The sequence below is a fragment of the Notolepis coatsorum genome, assembly GCF_963971535.1.
Source record: "Notolepis coatsorum genome assembly, chromosome: 19".
Classification (NCBI taxonomy): Eukaryota; Metazoa; Chordata; class Actinopteri; order Aulopiformes; family Paralepididae; genus Notolepis; species Notolepis coatsorum.
In genome coordinates this window covers 79,703,952-79,727,218 of record NC_140183.1, presented here as the reverse complement: position 1 = coordinate 79,727,218, position 23,267 = coordinate 79,703,952, and the positions used below count along the sequence as shown (strand labels likewise).

At 42.2% G+C, this 23,267-nt stretch overlaps 1 protein-coding gene across 3 annotated transcripts in view; it reads right to left on the bottom strand.

The window, feature by feature from the left end:
- The window catches only part of flad1 (flavin adenine dinucleotide synthetase 1), a 55,719-nt gene that overhangs the window by 22,521 nt on the left and 9,931 nt on the right, over positions 1-23,267 (bottom strand). For all 3 annotated transcript variants that reach the window (XM_084335897.1, XM_084335895.1, XM_084335896.1), the window contains exon 3: positions 6,016-6,393. In XM_084335897.1, the coding sequence (XP_084192023.1) occupies positions 6,016-6,393 (378 nt within the window). The remainder of the gene's footprint in view (positions 1-6,015; positions 6,394-23,267) is intronic.

Here is a 23,267-nt window from a genome sequence, read left to right as displayed (position 1 = left end):
ATCAACGTGTCATAGCTAAATTATCTGCCAGATGGGGGGGGGGGAATACATATTTAGCTCATTTAGCCTAATATTATAGAGTGGAAGGGATACCATAAGGCCTAACAAAAATAATGGTTGGTTTCAGGTTGCCGACCGACCCTGCCGATTTAGGTGCGACCCAATATATTTTATGAGTTTTAAAAAAAAAATTATATATTAAAAAAAAAAAAAATCATTTTTTTTTTTTAGAATAAAGTTTCATAGAAATCTTAGTCAAACATTTAGTATTATGGATATTAAACATGCTGGCAGAGTACATGCATCCATGTTGTTGTGAACATGTTAACCCTTTCACTGCCACACGACAGCCGGTTAACCCTTTCACTGTGACAATACAGAAGGTTAGCCCTTTACTATCACACAACCGACGGCGATGCTCCATCATTAGCATCATTAGCTCCGCATCCGCGGAGCTAATGATGCTAATGATGGAGCATCGCCGTCGGTTGTGTGATAGTAAAGGGCTAACCTTCTGTCGTGTGGCAGTGAAAGGGTTAATTAAATAAAGAAATTCCCTATCCATAGTCGCCGTGGGAAAGAATAAAATAAAAAAAAATTAAAATAAATTCCCTACCTACCCATGGCCAAACTGACAACCAACCTGAAACCAACTATTATTTTTGTTAGGCCTAAGAGAGGTTGACAGTTGACACATATCCCCAGGCAGGCAGTCAGAGGACAGGATGTACCGTTGCACCCTCAGTATTTCAGAACATGCCTCGGCGAGGAGGTGTTCTCTGCATGTTCACCAGCACGTCTCCCTGCGGAGGCTGTTTTCAAACGGACCTTCAAATTAAACAGAGAACAGGGGAAAACTAAAGAAAAACAGAAAACAATATGCTGGCTAGAGCGGTACGTCGGGCCGTTTTGCTATCTACATCAGATATTATGCAACAACGTCATTGGTCTACTGTCGAACTGCAGGGAATCCGATGGATCCAGACAGCAGAGCTAACGTCAGTTAGGCTTGTTGCTTCGTTCGTACGTACGATGGAGTTAAGCTGGCAGCGTCCGGACAATTTAATGACATTCTGGAAACAACTGACTGTACTAGAATGAAGTAATGTGATTCCATATTGACGATTTTTTTTTTATAACTCTTTATTTTTGTTCATTTTCCTCTTTTTTTCTTTCCAGAGTCACTTTTTCACATTATTTTCACATAAATATTCTCCATTTCCTTTTCACAGTCACTTTTTCACATTTTCAGTTAGAAACTTTTCTTTTGCAGTATTTGCATAGCAACTTTTGCCATGTTTGCATAGATGTCTTGCCCATTTTTTCCAGGATTCATAATTTTCTTTATTTTTTATATAACTCTTCCTTTTTAACTTTTACATAAGCATTATACAGAACAGTAGTAATAGGACAACCACCACCACAGGACAGACAAGACTCACAGGACAGGACAGTGTTGCATGGTGGGGGGGAGAGCTGTATTTGCTCTTGGTGTGTCGGGTCTGTTTTGATTGTGCCATGGCAGTCTTTACACATCTAACGGCTCATATGTTGTCCATTTCGACCAGCGTCTGTCGTATGTCTCTGCCTTCATTCTCAGCAGGAATGTCATTTTTTCCATGTCGCTTATCTCCTCCACTATTCCCCTCCATGTCTCTTTGTCTGGAGCGGCTTCTTTGAGCCAGCTCCTTGTGATGGCCTTCTTACCAGCTCATATTGTTTTTATATATAAATGTAAAGAAAGTTATATTTAAAATGTTGGCGAACGTTTTATTTTTGGAAAAACTTTTCTAAGCGAGGGCTTCCAGCCGCCATTAATTTAAGCGGATGTTGAGGGTTAGTTTCATTCTTCTTCGCCAGTCAGCAGGGTCACAACGTGTTATGGGATATCCCACTCCCCCTAAGGAGCCATTGCACGCTTCCTAGAGGTTTCGCCAAAACGAGGTACCTTGAAAAGATGCTTCCTAGTTAGGGATGGGTACCTTTCACATTTGAACCGATACGGTACCGGTACCAAACGGTACCTTTTTTCGGTACTTTCTCAAGAATTTTTATTTACCTACCTCAGTCGTGAAAAGAATAATCCAAACTTCAAATAACTACAATTTCGACCGTTTTCGGCTTGCCATTGCTCCGACTGCTTTGTTGTTGAATCAAGTCAAATGGTAAGCATATATTGTGCGTGTGAACGTTGACATGAAAAGAAAAAAGCAAAAAAAAAGCAAAAAAAAAAGTAAAAAAATAAAGTAATTTTTTTTTCGGTATCTCACTTGAATCGATACTCGGTAGTACCGACGTGTTTCGGTTCGGTACCTCAAAAGTACCGAATTCGGTACCCATCCCTATTCCTAGTACATCCTACCCGTTTGAGACAGCCTAAAACCGGTCTTCACCTTCCTACCTAGAAATGCTACCTATATTAGGAAGCTTGCATTTGAGACAGAGCCTAAGATTGGGCTGGGTGACATTGGCCCTACGTCCGTGACTCAATAGAAATAGTCATGTCTGCATGAGTAGTGCGCCACTCATATTGAAAGCACTTCCTGTTGTTTTCCATAGTAGAATGTCTCATCTGCAGGGCCGTCTTCTACTAAGGATATGTGTGCAATAATGCAGGAGGACCTCTCTAAACCTAGAGCTTAATACCAGATATGCGCTTTGCATTTTTCAGGAAAGCATGGAAACGGGTATAAGAAGAAAACAACAACTACTACTAGTCGTCTATACAAGGCTTTCAACTAAAACTTAACAGAGAGATTCCTCAACGACCAGGGGGGAGGGGTCCTAAGCGAAAACGGTTATGTCCTGCATGAGCAGTGTGCCGCTGACTCATACCGTATGCACTTCCTGTTGTGTTCCCATTACAGACTGTGTCCAGTCTGGCCTGGTTTCATGTTCCAGTTAACACAATTTATCAATGTGTATTTGATAGTATTCCCCCCCCCCACCAATGAACATGCAGGACGGGTCACTATGCCCGGAGGAGAGGACACACTGTGATAATAACTTCACTTGTATTGGTTTCAATGGAGACTTATTGAAAGTTAATTTGCTTGACTTTGAATTCCTCCAGAATTCCTTTCATTTTGCTGCAGCAAATTACTGGAACTCTCTCTAAAATTCCCTTAAACTTTCATCACTTCCGTCATTTCATGTGTTTTTAAGCAGAAGCTGTAACAGTCCCTAGATTCCCCTTCTCCTCTCTATATATTACACACCTGCAACTGTCGCCCAGCCTTTTAACTGTCATTTGACTGTTCTGCTTTATGTATGTATCATGTATGTAATTTCATTTGGTTGTTTGTTTGATATGTGTTTTAACCATTTCCCGTACCTCTGTGATGTGTGTGTACCATCAGTCTCTCTTCTATTTTATTACCCTTTCGAGGGGACCTTTTTTCCTCTCGCCAGGCCGTCACTGAACATAAGAATTTGTTCTTAATTGACCTGCCTGGTTAAATAAAAGGTACAAAAACAAAACAAGAAAACAGTAAAGCTTTTGTTTCACCTGAAGACAAGGTGGGTGCACAGGAGGAGATTGAAGGTCGACGATTTAAGAAAGGAAAGAGCTCCCACTTCTTCACTTGCAGTTAACAGATTATCTTTCTTTAAAAGAAGGAAGAAGCAGCTTCAGCTCCAGCACACTGTCTTCTTCACTTCACGGTTGAAGATATAGTTTGGATTTTTGGACACTAAGTTGTATTAAGTACTTGCCAATAGTGTAATAATGGATGCAAAAGCTGTTAACTTACCGAGTCCCGTGGTCGGAGTTCTGGCCGGGTTCCACGCAAACCGTGAAGCTGTAGACAGGCAGCAAACTACCGGTAAACCAAAAATGGTCTAATCCACACCACAACATACAGGCAAAGGGTTTCCCATTTCCAACACAAAACCACGGGTCCTCCAGCATTTTGAAATGGCTGATTTTATTTTTTTCAAGCAACGGAATGGTGCCAAGTGATAGCAGAAGCAGAAACGCTGGAGGACCATGGCTTTGTGTTAGAAACAGGTAGCCCTTTTTGGCTGCATGTGGATTAAAACAGTTTGGTTTTCCGTGACCCCATTCTTAATGGAACACGGCAACATTTTGGGAAATTTGCTTACAGTCTTCTCCAGAGAGAAAGCTATCTAGCTGCACGCTAGTCTAGCTTAGCACCATGAATGGAAGCGGACAGTGCCAGTTAGCCTAAGCATTGTCCAACTTACACCTCTCCCGAAGGCTAACCGGTCATGTCCGCCTCCATTCATTGTGCTAAGCTAGGCTAACGTGCAGCCAGATAGCTTTCTACTGAATGCACAGAGAGGAAACTGGTATCCAATTTTCTTGTCTCTCTCTGGAGAAGACGGTAAGCAAAATGTCCTTTAACCTGTTCCACACGTGGTGAAAATCCGCCTAAAATATATACCTAGGTAAATGGAATATTGCTCCACTTCTACAAGTCCATTTGCATATTCTTGGTATCTAGGTACATCTATGGACCTCAGGGAATGTATTCAGTGTCAGAAATATTGTGTCTATTACTAGGCTTGCTTAAATTGTGATGAAACAAAAGGAGAATATGAATTATGATTTTTCTTTGCATCTTTGACAGTGAATAACACCATGCTAATAATGACCAAACATAAAAAAAACTGCCACTGATCTCGTTCAGTACCTTCTTGAGCTCATGTGTAAAAAAAAAATCGAAGGAAATTAATAAAGGAACGAAACAGAAGGTTCTGTAGATACAGTACTGAATTCTCCCATCCGGACCAATGCAATTTGAAATATTATTATAGAATATAGAATAGGAGGCTTATAAATTACCTTAGTATAGCCAATTCGCACATTTATATATATATACATTAGGGATGTCCGATATTATCGGCCTACCGATATTATCGGCCGATATTGGCATTAAAATGTGATATCGAAAAATATCTGTATCGGTTTTCAAAAAATAATAAAAAAAGAAAAATCTTTATTTACATTTCTATAACCTTTATTTACCCAGGCAAGCAAGTAAGAACAAATTCTGATTTTATTTATTGTCAAAAGTATGCATAATGTTATGTTAATTCCACAACAAGACATATGTAATGTGGGGGGGGGACCCTGCATATATCGGTATCGGTTGATATCGGAAATTAAGAGTTGGACAATATCGGCATATCAGTATCGGTAAAAAAGCCAATATCGAGCATTCCTAATATACATATATTATCTTTCAAATGCCCGAGTTCAATTTGGATTTAGTATCACCAGGCGTGCATAAGAACAGATAATGATATCTACTGTAATTTACTGTATTTTTTTATTTTCACCACAGTGCAACCATTTTTAAACTAATTTCAGATCAAATTGTTGCTACATGCCAACAATAGGGAGGAGAAACTAACTGTGTTTAAATATTTGTCAAAAACGTTACCTTTTGTGGCTTATTATCCCGAATAATAACAGTTATTGATATAATTCATTCAGAACGCTGAACTTTGAACCCCCATAAAATCTGCCAGGAAGTGTAGTTCGGAAAGATTCCAACGCTGATCGACACATATGCACCCCCTCTACGAAATAGCCGCAAAAAGACTAATTCCCATGGTTCAAAATTTCCAAAATGGTCGCCGTCTCGCAATAGACTTCAGCAAATCTAATGGCACTTTTAACCTATTGCTAGACTAACGTATTGATGATAATATACATTCTACATGCTGTTGTGACATGGTAGTGATGTTAATACTTGAAAACGTTTGATATTAAAATCGCAAAATTTATGCAACACTCTGAAAAATATTGATTTATGACCAGATGTCATTTTGGGGGTCGGTACCGACCCCGTCGGGTGGAACAGGTTAAGATAATAGCTTTTGCATCCACTACACTACTGGCAAGTATTATATACAACGTAATGTCCAAGCATCTGAACTATCCCTTTAACTGCAAGTGAAGAAGACAGCTGGAGCCGGAGCTGAAGCTCTTTCTTCTTTCTATTCAAACAGTTATGAAGTGACGATCTCTGTCCCAAGGCCACTCACCAGTGGGTACCGGAGAGGCAGTCCCGTCAGAGGGTCCGTTCCGTAGTTGAGTTTAGCCGAGCGGGGCACCGTGGCCAGTTTCATAGCGGCGCTGTCCTTATCCACCGGGCCGAAGAACTCCCCGACGAGCCGCGTGAGTACCGGGTGGGGGTGCAGCTCCTCCTCGAACGCCATGGCGACGCTCTCGAAGGTGACGTCGTCATGCGTGGGGCCTATTCCGCCCGACGTGAGGAGGTGCGTGTACAGGGGCGAGAGGGCGGCCACCTCTTTGGCGATGACCTCCTGCACGTCCGGTATGACCGTCACGCGCTGCACCGACACGCCCAGCTTCCGCAGCTTGCGGGAGAGGAAGGCACTGTTGGTGTCCACCGTGTGACCCTGGGGAGACGGGAGGGCGAGAGGAACGGAGGCTCCGTCACTAGATCAAGAGTCCACGAGGCTTTACAAAACGGCGACGATAAGTAGGGGGGGGGGGGGGGGGGGGGGGGAGCAAAATCAAATGTTTTTTTTTGAACAGCGCTAAACAGGCACGTGTGTCTGCTGTCCTTGGCTGTTCTGGTAAGACTGCTCGGGAGCTTAAAGGCCTTACCATATCTTACCATATCAAAGGTGAGCCTTGATATCGTATCAAAAGGTGCTTAACACTTTGAGTGCCAGCGACGTGTATCGTCGTCTTATCATGCCCCCCGTTGAGTGCAGACGACGCAAATTGTCGTTTTTTTTTTTTTTTATTTATTAGCGATCTGAATTCATATTTCATCAACCGAGTCTCCCGTTGGTACAGCAGACCCTCTAGGAGCTCAGATGGGAAAATACCGCCCCCTATCGTCTATCCCTGTGTAACTGCAGGCCATTCGATTATACTGCTGGATCCCTGTGGGGGGAGCCAACTGGCTCCATTATGCTGGCGAGGGATCTGATGATGAGGGAAGTGATCGCGAGTTGGAAAGCAGCATGGAATATATATTTACAGCAGCCAATAATCAATCAATAAACGTGATCGATATTTGGAATGGCGATCAGGAATTGGAATAATCTTTTTGGAGAACATCTGATCTAAGGTAAGGAGTCTATGTTACCAGTTTTAGGATAATCAGAGCTGTATTCACTGAGATATCAGCATGTGCCGTGTGTGTGTGCGTGTGTGTGATGTTGAGGAAATGAGAATAGATTTTTCAGCCCGCTTCTATAGCGTGCATAAGTACACATATACTATCGATAATCTAGCGTTTATTTGAAAACGATTCATAAATAGGCCGACAAATGACAACGTGTCTAGTGTATTCGAGAAGATTCCAATAAATGCCGTTTATGGGGGAATATTTCTATTTTCCGGAAATTTTCGAGAGAACGATAGCTTTTCGAAATGCTATAAAAAGGATATGAACCGATTAAAAAACAATCCGTTTCGACAATGTTGACTGCAAACAAGTCATTGATAAGCGACGGGCAGATTAGACACGTAGCCATAATTTAAAACATAGATTATGCGTTTTTAACGCTAACATTGAAGTGGGTGGCGGCATTCAAGGGGGTAAAAAGGAAAACACGGCCGGCATCGGAAGTGTTAAAGGCCTTACCATATCTTACCGTATCAAAGGTGCGCCTTGATATCGTATCAAAAGGTGCTTAAAGGCCTTACCATATCAAAGGTGAGCAAAGGTGAGGCAACAGTGTTTCCACATACATTTTCATCCACATAGGGAGGGGGAATACTGTCACACTCACAAAATTGGCACAAAGGCAAATTATTATATTTTTATTTATTTATTTATAATAACATAATATGTTTTTATATGTTTATTTTGCCCCTCTTATTTGTCTAGTTTCCCTCCAACCAACCTACGCCACCCCCGCTCTCTAACCCCCGACACGATGAACCTACACATACACAGAGCATACACATACACAGTAGTACATACACAAAAACATACTGTAAGTTCTGCAAAAGCTTGCAGCACAGCCTATGCATTCCTCCCAACCCTATCCCATCCCCTCGCTGCCCAGGAATCCTGTGAACATTATAGACCTAAACCAACAGCATTCATACACAAAGACATTTGATAATTATGCTAATTTTCTTCAGATGGGTGTCCCCCCCCCCAGGGCTTGGTCCTTGGACCCCTCCTCTGCTCCCTCTACACCAAATCTCTGGGTAACATTATCACGTATCATGCCTTCTCGTATCACTGCTTATACTCAACTCTCTCCTTTCCTCCCTCAGATATCCATGTCTCTGAGCGGATCTCCGCCTGCCTGTCCGACATCTCCGCCTGGATGACAACTAACCACCTCAAACTGAACCTAAGCAAAACAGGTTGCTTCACCTTCCGGCCAAATCCTCCCCGCTGACTGACCTTTCCATCACAGTGGGGAATGTAGCTGTGGCTTCGTCCCCGACCACCAAGAACCTAGGTGTAGTCCTTGACGACCAGTTTAACTTCTCCGCTCACATCGCCGCAACAACCAGAACGTGCAGATTCCTCCTGAGCAACGTCAGAAGGATCGGCCCCTTCCTGACAAAAGAAGCCACCCAACTCCCCCTGCAATCAACATGACAGAACAATCAGTCATGTCTCGCTTCAACTACTGCAATGCACTGCTAGCTGGTTTACCGACTACCACCACCAAGCCACTTCAACTCATACAGAACGCAGCAGCCCGCCTAATCTCCAACCTACCAAGACAGCCCATGTTACCCCACTTCTTGGAGAGCTGCACTGGCTCCCCATCGCTGCACAAATCTGCTTCAAGGTCCTTGACCTGGCATATTGCGCAGTGAAGGGAGCGGCTCTCGCCTACCTCCGGTCAATGATCTCAAACTACACACCCTCAATACCCCTCCGCTCTACATCTTCTGGCTGCCTCAGACCCACTCCTATCCGAGCTCCGGGAGGCTCATCAAAGAGAAGCCGGCTATTCTCCCCACCAGTTAGGACAGCCGAAACCCGACCAATCTTTCGACTAAAAGTTTAAAACACACTTCTTCAATCAATATCTGAAATGAAGGAGACATTTTTTAAATAAAAACCTAACCCTTGTACTATCATGCACTTTTCCACTAAATAATCCTCCTTGCCTATATTACTACCTACTATACTAATATGTCTCTACTACTATGCACTCAACACTGCATCACCCAAGTGTCAACACTGTTTGATGAACATTGTTACTCAGCTGATAGAGTTGTGCCCTTCCTGCTGACTTGTTGTACAGAACTTGTAAGTCACTTTGGATAAAAGTGTCAGCTAAATGACAAAATGTAAATGTAACCAAAGGGTGTATATATGTATAATATATATGTATAATATTCTAAACAAGTAAGCAAGCAAAAACATGAAAGCATAATTAAATAGAAAAGTTCGTCACATGGTGCGATAAAAACCACCTGCAGCTAAATGTGGCGAAGACCAGGGAACTGGTTGTGGAGCTGGGGAGGAGGAGTGCACCTGTGACCCCCGTTTCCATCAGGGGAGTCGATGTGGACATGGTTGAGGATTACAAATACCTCGGTGTGCACATCGACAACAAACTGAACGGGTCAAAACACGCAGAGGCACTCTACAAGACGGGCCAGAGCCAACTCTACTTCCTCAGAAGGCTGAGATCCTTCAATGTCTGTACAAGGATGTTGAGGAAGTTCTATGAGTCTGTGGTGGCGGGCGCCTTCTTGTACGCCGTGACCTGCTGGGGCAGCGGACTGAGAGCAGCGGACTGAGAGCAGGGGACGCAAACAGGCAGGATAAGCTGGTCAGGAAGGCCAGTAGCGTGGTTGGGGTGGAGCTGCGCTCTCTAGCGAGGGTGGCGGAGAGGAGGAGCCTTGCGAAGCTCCAGGGCCCCAGGCCATCAGGGAAAACCCCTCCCACCCACTATACACAGACTTGGCTGACAGGAGGATGTCCAGTGCTAGGCTCACACTACCCAAATGTAGCACTGAACGGCACAGGAAGTCCTTCATTCCAACAGCCTGCATCACTGAGCACAGAGTGACAGTTACCATCTTCCTGGACTTTTACTTTTGAAACAACACTGTGCAATATTACACTTACTGTGGACTTCTGTATATTTTTACTGTATATTTTATTCTATTCTTAGGCAATTTGTTTTGTTATTCGTGACTTTGTTCTGTCTAAATGTTTAACATTTTCTGCGGCAATCACGTAATATTACATGTTTGCTCGCCAGCGGTTGAGCACCAAACACGTAATATTAAGTCTTTAGATCCTTTTTTTTAAACAATATGTTTATTGGTATTTTTTTATTTTTTTCAGTTTTACAGCATCAGTTCAACAGTTCAACAACCATACAAAAGGAAATGCTGCCAACTGCCCCCCCTCCCCGAGTTACAGAAAAATAGATACAAAATAACCCCCCCCCCCCCTAAAATAAAAATAAAAAATCATTATAAACAAAAAGAAAACCTCTAGGCCAGACCCCCCCTCCCCTCCCCCAGACTAGGACCTCAACAAATTCAGTTTTTTCTTTACACATTTTGAGAATTTAGTAAACCCAGTTACACCAGTCTAACAGGTGCCCATACTTCTATACCAAACAAATAAATATCTAACGTTACATCTTTTCTCTTCAAAGAGCAACTAATAACATTTACAGTATCATTCATTGCAATATATACCCAAGTTTTTAGATCCTTTGATATTTTCCCTCTGATCCCCGTTCTAAATCATCATCCGGGTCATTCCAGCTGTCCCTGGGTCGTTTGTATACTTTGGAATTGCAATGCAGATCAAATATCACCAGGTGGCAGTATCATCCGTGTCTGAACTGGAATTGCATTGGCGTGGATACACATTAGGGCTGTCTTAAATACTTCGAAGCTTCGTTCGATGGGCATGGGCTTCGAATATGAAAATAAATTTCTATTATGTAAAAAAAATATTAAAATTCAATTTTTTTTTTTTTTTTTGCAAAATCAGCTCTGCCTCTCTTTGTTAACACATTGGCGACCGCTGGGACCCGTCTAATAGTGGTTGAGGACCAGCTTTTGTAAACAGACCGGTGTCTTTTTGTAGAGCTAAATCTTTATAGTATTGCTATTGCTATTGCTATCTGTCCATTCTCATTGTCAATTGAGTTCATAAACCGTCCCTTCAAAATGGCTTAACACATTCCCTGCCACGCTTATATCCATCAATGTTTGATCACTGCCACCAGTCTAAGCCTATGGAGATGTTTACCTTCTTTGCAGGGCTATAACTTTTTAAATTGTATTGCTAAATTGACATTACTATGGCCCATTCAACATCGATTATCTATCTTCAGGATGTAGGAACGTTTTACTTTTTCATTCACACATTCATACAAAAATACCGTCTAGAATATAAATATATGTTTTTATCATTTTCTGCAGTAAATCCTAGAACGTGAGATATAGGCATAAATGCATATATACATTATCAAATGCCATTTGTTGCAGATACACGCTATATTAAAAATGTCAACTGTACATGGTCCTAAACGTTATGACTGATCATGCGCGGGTGAGCGGAGGGGTCGTTTATAATTCCGTGATCGTCGTTAAATGATTTATGTACTTTGGACTTTAGATCACACAAACACACTTACACTTTATATTTATTGATAAAGGATTTGCACTACAACTCGTACACCTACTGTGAATTGTACCTAAACTGCACCTCGTCCATTTATGCCTTGCACTATATAGTATTGTATATTAGTACACTGCACAGTATTGTATATTGTATGGTAACTACGTCTACGAACATTGTACATATGTCTAAACTGAACACTGTGACCTCTTTTTTTACTTCTAATTTTTACTATGTCTTTATTTCATACTTATCTTGTCATGCACAGTCTCTGGAGCGCAACAGTAAGAAGCATTTTGTACAAAAGTATTCTGTACTTCTGTATGACAACTATTAAAGAAACTTGAAACTTGAAACTTGGGTGATATATAGATCAGAGCAGTTTGCATCGATAATAATAAACAAAAACGCTGAAACTCACGGCAGCCTCCTCTTACCGTTGGGCGATGATACTGGAGCAAACAGATGCCAGTTATGTGATGGGGATCGAGGCGATCCATTTCCGGTTTGTATAATACTAATACACGTTATTGAGTTATGGCAGCGATCGCTACACATGGACGTGTGTCTTGAGTCCCGCAACGATAAGCGAGTGGCCGCACGGATTTCGGAGACGCACCAAGACCCAACCGTCCACTTCCGGTTTGGCAACTCGCTGATCATCCACCAGGTGGCAGTATTGAAGCGTTGCAGAGTTGTGCCGAGTCCCACAGCATCCCACAAGGCTCCGTGAGTGAAATATGAATACCATGGCGAAAATATGAAATATGATCAGAATAACGTTGTACGCCGTGATCTGGCAGAATTCGCATGAACTTGAAACCTGTTGTATGACGTTATTGGCGGAGAAAGTGGAAAAATGCATCAATAGGTTGTCATTTTATAGCGCCGTGAATATAAGGATTATAGCGGATTTTGTCTCGTATATTTTCTGGAAGGCTAGTTATAGGGCTAATAGGGCTAATAGCTGTTATATCAAATGGCATTTCCGTTTTACAGATGCTAAAGAAATAACTCAAACTGCATATCGGGAATGTCCCAAAGCATGTATGCATGAAAGGGGGGGGGGGGGGGGGGCAGGGGACGTTGTTTATTATTATTGATTACCAATAGCAGTGTTCGTCTAACTAGCCACATACGCCGATCGGCTGGTTGCGTATCATAGCAAGCTCTGATCCGGCTGTAATTTACGTGAAAAAGATCTTACCATGGGCCGGTGGGATACCCCCGAGCATTTCCCCGTTATCGATCGGCATCTGGTAGATCGATATGTCCATTGGCTGATGATAAATCCCCTTATTCCATGGTGAAATCTGCGATTCGAAACGTAATGCACGGTACAGGATGCTGGTTCAGAATCCGGGTACTAAAAATCTCCATTGAAAGGGAAAAAAAGTTATCCATTCGCCCACAGGGCATACTGCAGTGGAGCGATGGCGCCCCTAAGAGGATCTGGCCGGTATTGCACATCCTCGAATTCACAGACTAGGGAATATATGCAGTGCCGCTCCGCGACCTTGACCCGGTTATTAAAATGGAATAAAAGCAATAACAACTTGCCACGGCTTTATACGTGATTCTGTCCACAACGCATGGATTCGAAACCCGTATTAACTCGTGGTCGGGCGGCAAAGTGTTAATTACAACAAGCAATGCTGTTTGTTATTTAAGATGAGGTTGGACTCGGCACTGACAGATGTGTTCATTGTGCTGCTTTTATAAAGCCTCAAATGACGGCTTACAATATTTCATGAAAGCAAAGTGTTTAGTTTGTCTAAGATTTAAAAAATTTTACACTTTACAGCACTGACAAAGTTGAACAAAGTGCTGTACAAGTCCCACAACAAACAATTTTTTTTTACAAAAAATAAAAATAAAAGTTTAATTTTTTAATTTTAATTTCGAAGCTTCGAATGAAAATCGAATCTCTGCCCCGAAGCTTCGAATTCCAAAAAATAATTGAAGGTCAGCCCTAATACACATCTTCCTTTTTTTGTAGGGGCTCCTCCTCCTGCTTGAACAGAGATTGACATTGATCGCCTCGAAATTGTATTTTACCATCGAAACGTGTATAGACATATACACTGGTAATCGCAATGGCGATGCGATCACTTGGAATTATTCTTTTTGGAATACCTTCTGGCCAAGGTAAGGTTTCTATTTTAGGTCTATTTTACCGAACCTGAAACGTGTTTTTCTAACTATCACAGTTCTGTGTTTCACCGGACGTAAAACATGCTCGGCAAACACGATCACAGTTTTTTAGGGATGCACCGAAAATTCGGCTACCGAACATTTTCGGCCGAAAATGGTTAAAAAGGCTCTTTCGGCTTTCGGCCGAAAGGGTTTTAGCACCGAAAATATATGACCGAAAGTCAAATAACGTGTTGTTGTGATGACGTCATCAAAACGCGACTACAGACATACCGGTAGCATGCGCAACATGTAACGTGAGCAGCTTGGCAGATCTTCCTGCATTCTACAGCCTGTGATACCTAACTCCTCTTGGGAGTAGGGATGTCACCCGAAACCCGGTTCTAAACTAAATTAGAAAAAAACGGAGTATTGATCAGCTCCGACGTTAACGGTACTGCTATCAGTAGTCTAGGAGCGGATTAGCTACGGAGCTAACAGTGTACCATCCATCTGCGACGCAACGGTGGCAGCAACAGTGGACACTGAGTAATGTTAACGTTATGACGAGTTCATACTACACTACACGTATGAACTCGACTTAACGTTACTCCGTTTAAATGAAGTGTTTAATTAGCAGCAATCTGTTGTTGAAAATGTATCGTTAAACCGGAAATGGAAATGCGAGGACAGGAAGTCGTCATCAATCGTTGTAGTCTTTTAGTCTTAACAGTCTGGAATTAATGTATGCATGCAAAAGTGCTGAATAAATGTTTTATGGGCCCATAGTGATTATTAATATTATTTAAGTTAAGTTTAGCCATAATCATGTCTTTTGCCATAATCAGGTAGCTAAAAAAAAGAAAAAAAAAAACATATATTTATATTAATCATTTTCGGCCTTTCGGCCAGGGTTTCCGTTAGAATTTTTTTTTGCAGGTCTGAGTGTCCGGTAGATTTCAATCTACCGGACAAATGGGATAAATTCCGGTCAGAGTTTATTGAGCTTAAAAACAATTGATAGGCCTATATAAAGAATGACATCATCAAGGCATTTATAATATTTTAACTTAAAACTAGGCTACTTTTGCGTATATAGTCATTAATATATTCCAAATAAAATAAGTCCCTCGAGACTTCGTGCTGCTGCCGACTTGAGGTGTCGGTGGGCAGTCTGCCCGACCTTAATAAACAGCAGTCTGTTATAATCACATTTTTATGAGCTAACGAATTCCGTTATATTGGACATTTGTATTAATTATATCAAGCGAAGAACTGAGAAATTTGGCAGAGAGAGACGGCAACATTATCGTGGGTTTGCGCCGTGATGTATATCTCCACCTCCCAACGACTTGGTGCTGCTCATAATGTCCGGTGAAAATAATTCCCTCTAAGCACAATTTGATTATTTGAATTGTATTAAAATAGGCAAAAATTAAATAGCCTATGCGATGAACGAAACAATCATTACATTTGTCGTTGCTTCACCAAGCAGCCGGTCTAATAATGACATCCTGTTGTCAGCGCAAGCTGGCTGCTGATATATTTACGTGAAGCATGGAGCAGGCAGAGTGGTGTTTTTAGGTCCGGTCTGGAAACCGCTCAGCAGCGCCCCCACCCAACAGCTGAATTGCCAATGGCTGAATTGGAGTACTGCACCCTGCCAAGCCATGCTTCTCGCAAATATATCAGCAGCCAGCTTGCGCTGACAACAGGATGTCATTATTAGACCGGCTGCTTGGTGAAGCAACGACAAATGTAATGATTGTTTCGTTCATCGCATAGGCTATTTAATTTTAGCCTATTTTAATACAATTCAAATAATCTAATTGTGTTTAGAGGGAAATATTTTCACCGGACATTATGACCGGAGAGATTAAATATGTCGGACTTCAACAGATTTTGCCGGTCAAATACCGGTAATTACCGGCTAACGGAAACGCTGCTTTCGGCATTCGGTTTTCGGCCAACTGTTTCCTATTTTCGGTATCGGTTTCGGCCAAGAATTTCCCATTCGGTGCATCCCTACAGTTTTTAGTTAAAACGCCAGAAGAAGAACCAGAAGAATTCGGGCTTATTGCACATAACGCGTTTTATCTCATTTTCCAAAAAAAATTCCTTCCATGTTGCACTACAAGTAGTGTCTGTCAAATGAGCCACACCATTGTCTCCACAGCTATAATACAGAACACACACACAGCTCTGCAAACATAGTGAAACACAGCGGAAACGACTATTTTAAGTAGGGGGGGGGGGGGGGGGGGGGGAGCAAAATCAAATGTTTTTTTTTGAACAGCGCTAAACAGGCACGTGTGTCTGCTGTCCTTGGCTGTTCTGGTAAGACTGCTCGGGAGCTTAAAGGCCTTACCATATCTTACCATATCAAAGGTGAGCCTTGATATCGTATCAAAAGGTGCTTAACACTTTGAGTGCCAGCGACGTGTATCGTCGTCTTATCATGCCCCCCGTTGAGTGCAGACGACGCAAATTGTCGTTTTCTTTTTTTTTAATTTATTAGCGATCTGAATTCATATTTCATCAACCGAGTCTCCCGTTGGTACAGCAGACCCTCTAGGAGCTCAGATGGGAAAATACCGCCCCCTATCGTCTATCCCTGTGTAACTGCAGGCCATTCGATTATACTGCTGGATCCCTGTGGGGGGAGCCAACTGGCTCCATTATGCTGGCGAGGGATCTGATGATGAGGGAAGTGATCGCGAGTTGGAAAGCAGCATGGAATATATATTTACAGCAGCCAATAATCAATCAATAAACGTGATCGATATTTGGAATGGCGATCAGGAATTGGAATAATCTTTTTGGAGAACATCTGATCTAAGGTAAGGAGTCTATGTTACCAGTTTTAGGATAATCAGAGCTGTATTCACTGAGATATCAGCATGTGCCGTGTGTGTGTGCGTGTGTGTGATGTTGAGGAAATGAGAATAGATTTTTCAGCCCGCTTCTATAGCGTGCATAAGTACACATATACTATCGATAATCTAGCGTTTATTTGAAAACGATTCATAAATAGGCCGACAAATGACAACGTGTCTAGTGTATTCGAGAAGATTCCAATAAATGCCGTTTATGGGGGAATATTTCTATTTTCCGGAAATTTTCGAGAGAACGATAGCTTTTCGAAATGCTATAAAAAGGATATGAACCGATTAAAAAACAATCCGTTTCGACAATGTTGACTGCAAACAAGTCATTGATAAGCGACGGGCAGATTAGACACGTAGCCATAATTTAAAACATAGATTATGCGTTTTTAACGCTAACATTGAAGTGGGTGGCGGCATTCAAGGGGGTAAAAAGGAAAACACGGCCGGCATCGGAAGTGTTAAAGGCCTTACCATATCTTACCGTATCAAAGGTGCGCCTTGATATCGTATCAAAAGGTGCTTAAAGGCCTTACCATATCAAAGGTGAGCAAAGGTGAGGCAACAGTGTTTCCACATACATTTTCATCCACATAGGGAGGGGGAATACTGTCACACTCACAAAATTGGCACAAAGGCAAATTATTATATTTTTATTTATTTATTTATAATAACATAATATGTTTTTATATGTTTATTTTGCCCCTCTTATTTGTCTAGTTTCCCTCCAACCAACCTACGCCACCCCCGCTCTCTAACCCCCGACACGATGAACCTACACATACACAGAGCATACACATACACAGTAGTACATACACAAAAACATACTGTAAGTTCTGCAAAAGCTTGCAGCACAGCCTATGCATTCCTCCCAACCCTATCCCATCCCCTCGCTGCCCAGGAATCCTGTGAACATTATAGACCTAAACCAACAGCATTCATACACAAAGACATTTGATAATTATGCTAATTTTCTTCAGATGGGTGTCCCCCCCCCCAGGGCTTGGTCCTTGGACCCCTCCTCTGCTCCCTCTACACCAAATCTCTGGGTAACATTATCACGTATCATGCCTTCTCGTATCACTGCTTATACTCAACTCTCTCCTTTCCTCCCTCAGATATCCATGTCTCTGAGCGGATCTCCGCCTGCCTGTCCGACATCTCCGCCTGGATGACAACTAACCACCTCAAACTGAACCTAAGCAAAACAGGTTGCTTCACCTTCCGGTCAAATCCTCCCCGCTGACTGACCTTTCCATCACAGTGGGGAATGTAGCTGTGGCTTCGTCCCCGACCACCAAGAACCTAGGTGTAGTCCTTGACGACCAGTTTAACTTCTCCGCTCACATCGCCGCAACAACCAGAACGTGCAGATTCCTCCTGAGCAACGTCAGAAGGATCGGCCCCTTCCTGACAAAAGAAGCCACCCAACTCCCCCTGCAATCAACATGACAGAACAATCAGTCATGTCTCGCTTCAACTACTGCAATGCACTGCTAGCTGGTTTACCGACTACCACCACCAAGCCACTTCAACTCATACAGAACGCAGCAGCCCGCCTAATCTCCAACCTACCAAGACAGCCCATGTTACCCCACTTCTTGGAGAGCTGCACTGGCTCCCCATCGCTGCACAAATCTGCTTCAAGGTCCTTGACCTGGCATATTGCGCAGTGAAGGGAGCGGCTCTCGCCTACCTCCGGTCAATGATCTCGAACTACACACCCTCAATACCCCTCCGCTCTACATCTTCTGGCTGCCTCAGACCCACTCCTATCCGAGCTCCGGGAGGCTCATCAAAGAGAAGCCGGCTATTCTCCCCACCAGTTAGGACAGCCGAAACCCGACCAATCTTTCGACTAAAAGTTTAAAACACACTTCTTCAATCAATATCTGAAATGAAGGAGACATTTTTTAAATAAAAACCTAACCCTTGTACTATCATGCACTTTTCCACTAAATAATCCTCCTTGCCTATATTACTACCTACTATACTAATATGTCTCTACTACTATGCACTCAACACTGCATCACCCAAGTGTCAACACTGTTTGATGAACATTGTTACTCAGCTGATAGAGTTGTGCCCTTCCTGCTGACTTGTTGTACAGAACTTGTAAGTCACTTTGGATAAAAGTGTCAGCTAAATGACAAAATGTAAATGTAACCAAAGGGTGTATATATGTATAATATATATGTATAATATTCTAAACAAGTAAGCAAGCAAAAACATGAAAGCATAATTAAATAGAAAAGTTCGTCACATGGTGCGATAAAAACCACCTGCAGCTAAATGTGGCGAAGACCAGGGAACTGGTTGTGGAGCTGGGGAGGAGGAGTGCACCTGTGACCCCCGTTTCCATCAGGGGAGTCGATGTGGACATGGTTGAGGATTACAAATACCTCGGTGTGCACATCGACAACAAACTGAACGGGTCAAAACACGCAGAGGCACTCTACAAGACGGGCCAGAGCCAACTCTACTTCCTCAGAAGGCTGAGATCCTTCAATGTCTGTACAAGGATGTTGAGGAAGTTCTATGAGTCTGTGGTGGCGGGCGCCTTCTTGTACGCCGTGACCTGCTGGGGCAGCGGACTGAGAGCAGCGGACTGAGAGCAGGGGACGCAAACAGGCAGGATAAGCTGGTCAGGAAGGCCAGTAGCGTGGTTGGGGTGGAGCTGCGCTCTCTAGCGAGGGTGGCGGAGAGGAGGAGCCTTGCGAAGCTCCAGGGCCCCAGGCCATCAGGGAAAACCCCTCCCACCCACTATACACAGACTTGGCTGACAGGAGGATGTCCAGTGCTAGGCTCACACTACCCAAATGTAGCACTGAACGGCACAGGAAGTCCTTCATTCCAACAGCCTGCATCACTGAGCACAGAGTGACAGTTACCATCTTCCTGGACTTTTACTTTTGAAACAACACTGTGCAATATTACACTTACTGTGGACTTCTGTATATTTTTACTGTATATTTTATTCTATTCTTAGGCAATTTGTTTTGTTATTCGTGACTTTGTTCTGTCTAAATGTTTAACATTTTCTGCGGCAATCACGTAATATTACATGTTTGCTCGCCAGCGGTTGAGCACCAAACACGTAATATTAAGTCTTTAGATCCTTTTTTTTAAACAATATGTTTATTGGTATTTTTTTTATTTTTTTCAGTTTTACAGCATCAGTTCAACAGTTCAACAACCATACAAAAGGAAATGCTGCCAACTGCCCCCCCTCCCCGAGTTACAGAAAAATAGATACAAAATAACCCCCCCCCCCCTAAAATAAAAATAAAAAATCATTATAAACAAAAAGAAAACCTCTAGGCCAGACCCCCCCTCCCCTCCCCCAGACTAGGACCTCAACAAATTCAGTTTTTTCTTTACACATTTTGAGAATTTTGTAAACCCAGTTACACCAGTCTAACAGGTGCCCATACTTCTATACCAAACAAATAAATATCTAACGTTACATCTTTTCTCTTCAAAGAGCAACTAATAACATTTACAGTATCATTCATTGCAATATATACCCAAGTTTTTAGATCCTTTGATATTTTCCCTCTGATCCCCGTTCTAAATCATCATCCGGGTCATTCCAGCTGTCCCTGGGTCGTTTGTATACTTTGGAATTGCAATGCAGATCAAATATCACCAGGTGGCAGTATCATCCGTGTCTGAACTGGAATTGCATTGGCGTGGATACACATTAGGGCTGTCTTAAATACTTCGAAGCTTCGTTCGATGGGCATGGGCTTCGAATATGAAAATAAATTTCTATTATGTAAAAAAAATATTAAAATTCAATTTTTTTTTTTTTTTTTGCAAAATCAGCTCTGCCTCTCTTTGTTAACACATTGGCGACCGCTGGGACCCGTCTAATAGTGGTTGAGGACCAGCTTTTGTAAACAGACCGGTGTCTTTTTGTAGAGCTAAATCTTTATAGTATTGCTATTGCTATTGCTATCTGTCCATTCTCATTGTCAATTGAGTTCATAAACCGTCCCTTCAAAATGGCTTAACACATTCCCTGCCACGCTTATATCCATCAATGTTTGATCACTGCCACCAGTCTAAGCCTATGGAGATGTTTACCTTCTTTGCAGGGCTATAACTTTTTAAATTGTATTGCTAAATTGACATTACTATGGCCCATTCAACATCGATTATCTATCTTCAGGATGTAGGAACGTTTTACTTTTTCATTCACACATTCATACAAAAATACCGTCTAGAATATAAATATATGTTTTTATCATTTTCTGCAGTAAATCCTAGAACGTGAGATATAGGCATAAATGCATATATACATTATCAAATGCCATTTGTTGCAGATACACGCTATATTAAAAATGTCAACTGTACATGGTCCTAAACGTTATGACTGATCATGCGCGGGTGAGCGGAGGGGTCGTTTATAATTCCGTGATCGTCGTTAAATGATTTATGTACTTTGGACTTTAGATCACACAAACACACTTACACTTTATATTTATTGATAAAGGATTTGCACTACAACTCGTACACCTACTGTGAATTGTACCTAAACTGCACCTCGTCCATTTATGCCTTGCACTATATAGTATTGTATATTAGTACACTGCACAGTATTGTATATTGTATGGTAACTACGTCTACGAACATTGTACATATGTCTAAACTGAACACTGTGACCTCTTTTTTTACTTCTAATTTTTACTATGTCTTTATTTCATACTTATCTTGTCATGCACAGTCTCTGGAGCGCAACAGTAAGAAGCATTTTGTACAAAAGTATTCTGTACTTCTGTATGACAACTATTAAAGAAACTTGAAACTTGAAACTTGGGTGATATATAGATCAGAGCAGTTTGCATCGATAATAATAAACAAAAACGCTGAAACTCACGGCAGCCTCCTCTTACCGTTGGGCGATGATACTGGAGCAAACAGATGCCAGTTATGTGATGGGGATCGAGGCGATCCATTTCCGGTTTGTATAATACTAATACACGTTATTGAGTTATGGCAGCGATCGCTACACATGGACGTGTGTCTTGAGTCCCGCAACGATAAGCGAGTGGCCGCACGGATTTCGGAGACGCACCAAGACCCAACCGTCCACTTCCGGTTTGGCAACTCGCTGATCATCCACCAGGTGGCAGTATTGAAGCGTTGCAGAGTTGTGCCGAGTCCCACAGCATCCCACAAGGCTCCGTGAGTGAAATATGAATACCATGGCGAAAATATGAAATATTATCAGAATAACGTTGTACGCCGTGATCTGGCAGAATTCGCATGAACTTGAAACCTGTTGTATGACGTTATTGGCGGAGAAAGTGGAAAAATGCATCAATAGGTTGTCATTTTATAGCGCCGTGAATATAAGGATTATAGCGGATTTTGTCTCGTATATTTTCTGGAAGGCTAGTTATAGGGCTAATAGGGCTAATAGCTGTTATATCAAATGGCATTTCCGTTTTACAGATGCTAAAGAAATAACTCAAACTGCATATCGGGAATGTCCCAAAGCATGTATGCATGAAAGGGGGGGGGGGGGGGGGGCAGGGGACGTTGTTTATTATTATTGATTACCAATAGCAGTGTTCGTCTAACTAGCCACATACGCCGATCGGCTGGTTGCGTATCATAGCAAGCTCTGATCCGGCTGTAATTTACGTGAAAAAGATCTTACCATGGGCCGGTGGGATACCCCCGAGCATTTCCCCGTTATCGATCGGCATCTGGTAGATCGATATGTCCATTGGCTGATGATAAATCCCCTTATTCCATGGTGAAATCTGCGATTCGAAACGTAATGCACGGTACAGGATGCTGGTTCAGAATCCGGGTACTAAAAATCTCCATTGAAAGGGAAAAAAAGTTATCCATTCGCCCACAGGGCATACTGCAGTGGAGCGATGGCGCCCCTAAGAGGATCTGGCCGGTATTGCACATCCTCGAATTCACAGACTAGGGAATATATGCAGTGCCGCTCCGCGACCTTGACCCGGTTATTAAAATGGAATAAAAGCAATAACAACTTGCCACGGCTTTATACGTGATTCTGTCCACAACGCATGGATTCGAAACCCGTATTAACTCGTGGTCGGGCGGCAAAGTGTTAATTACAACAAGCAATGCTGTTTGTTATTTAAGATGAGGTTGGACTCGGCACTGACAGATGTGTTCATTGTGCTGCTTTTATAAAGCCTCAAATGACGGCTTACAATATTTCATGAAAGCAAAGTGTTTAGTTTGTCTAAGATTTAAAAAATTTTACACTTTACAGCACTGACAAAGTTGAACAAAGTGCTGTACAAGTCCCACAACAAACAATTTTTTTTTACAAAAAATAAAAATAAAAGTTTAATTTTTTAATTTTAATTTCGAAGCTTCGAATGAAAATCGAATCTCTGCCCCGAAGCTTCGAATTCCAAAAAATAATTGAAGGTCAGCCCTAATACACATCTTCCTTTTTTTGTAGGGGCTCCTCCTCCTGCTTGAACAGAGATTGACATTGATCGCCTCGAAATTGTATTTTACCATCGAAACGTGTATAGACATATACACTGGTAATCGCAATGGCGATGCGATCACTTGGAATTATTCTTTTTGGAATACCTTCTGGCCAAGGTAAGGTTTCTATTTTAGGTCTATTTTACCGAACCTGAAACGTGTTTTTCTAACTATC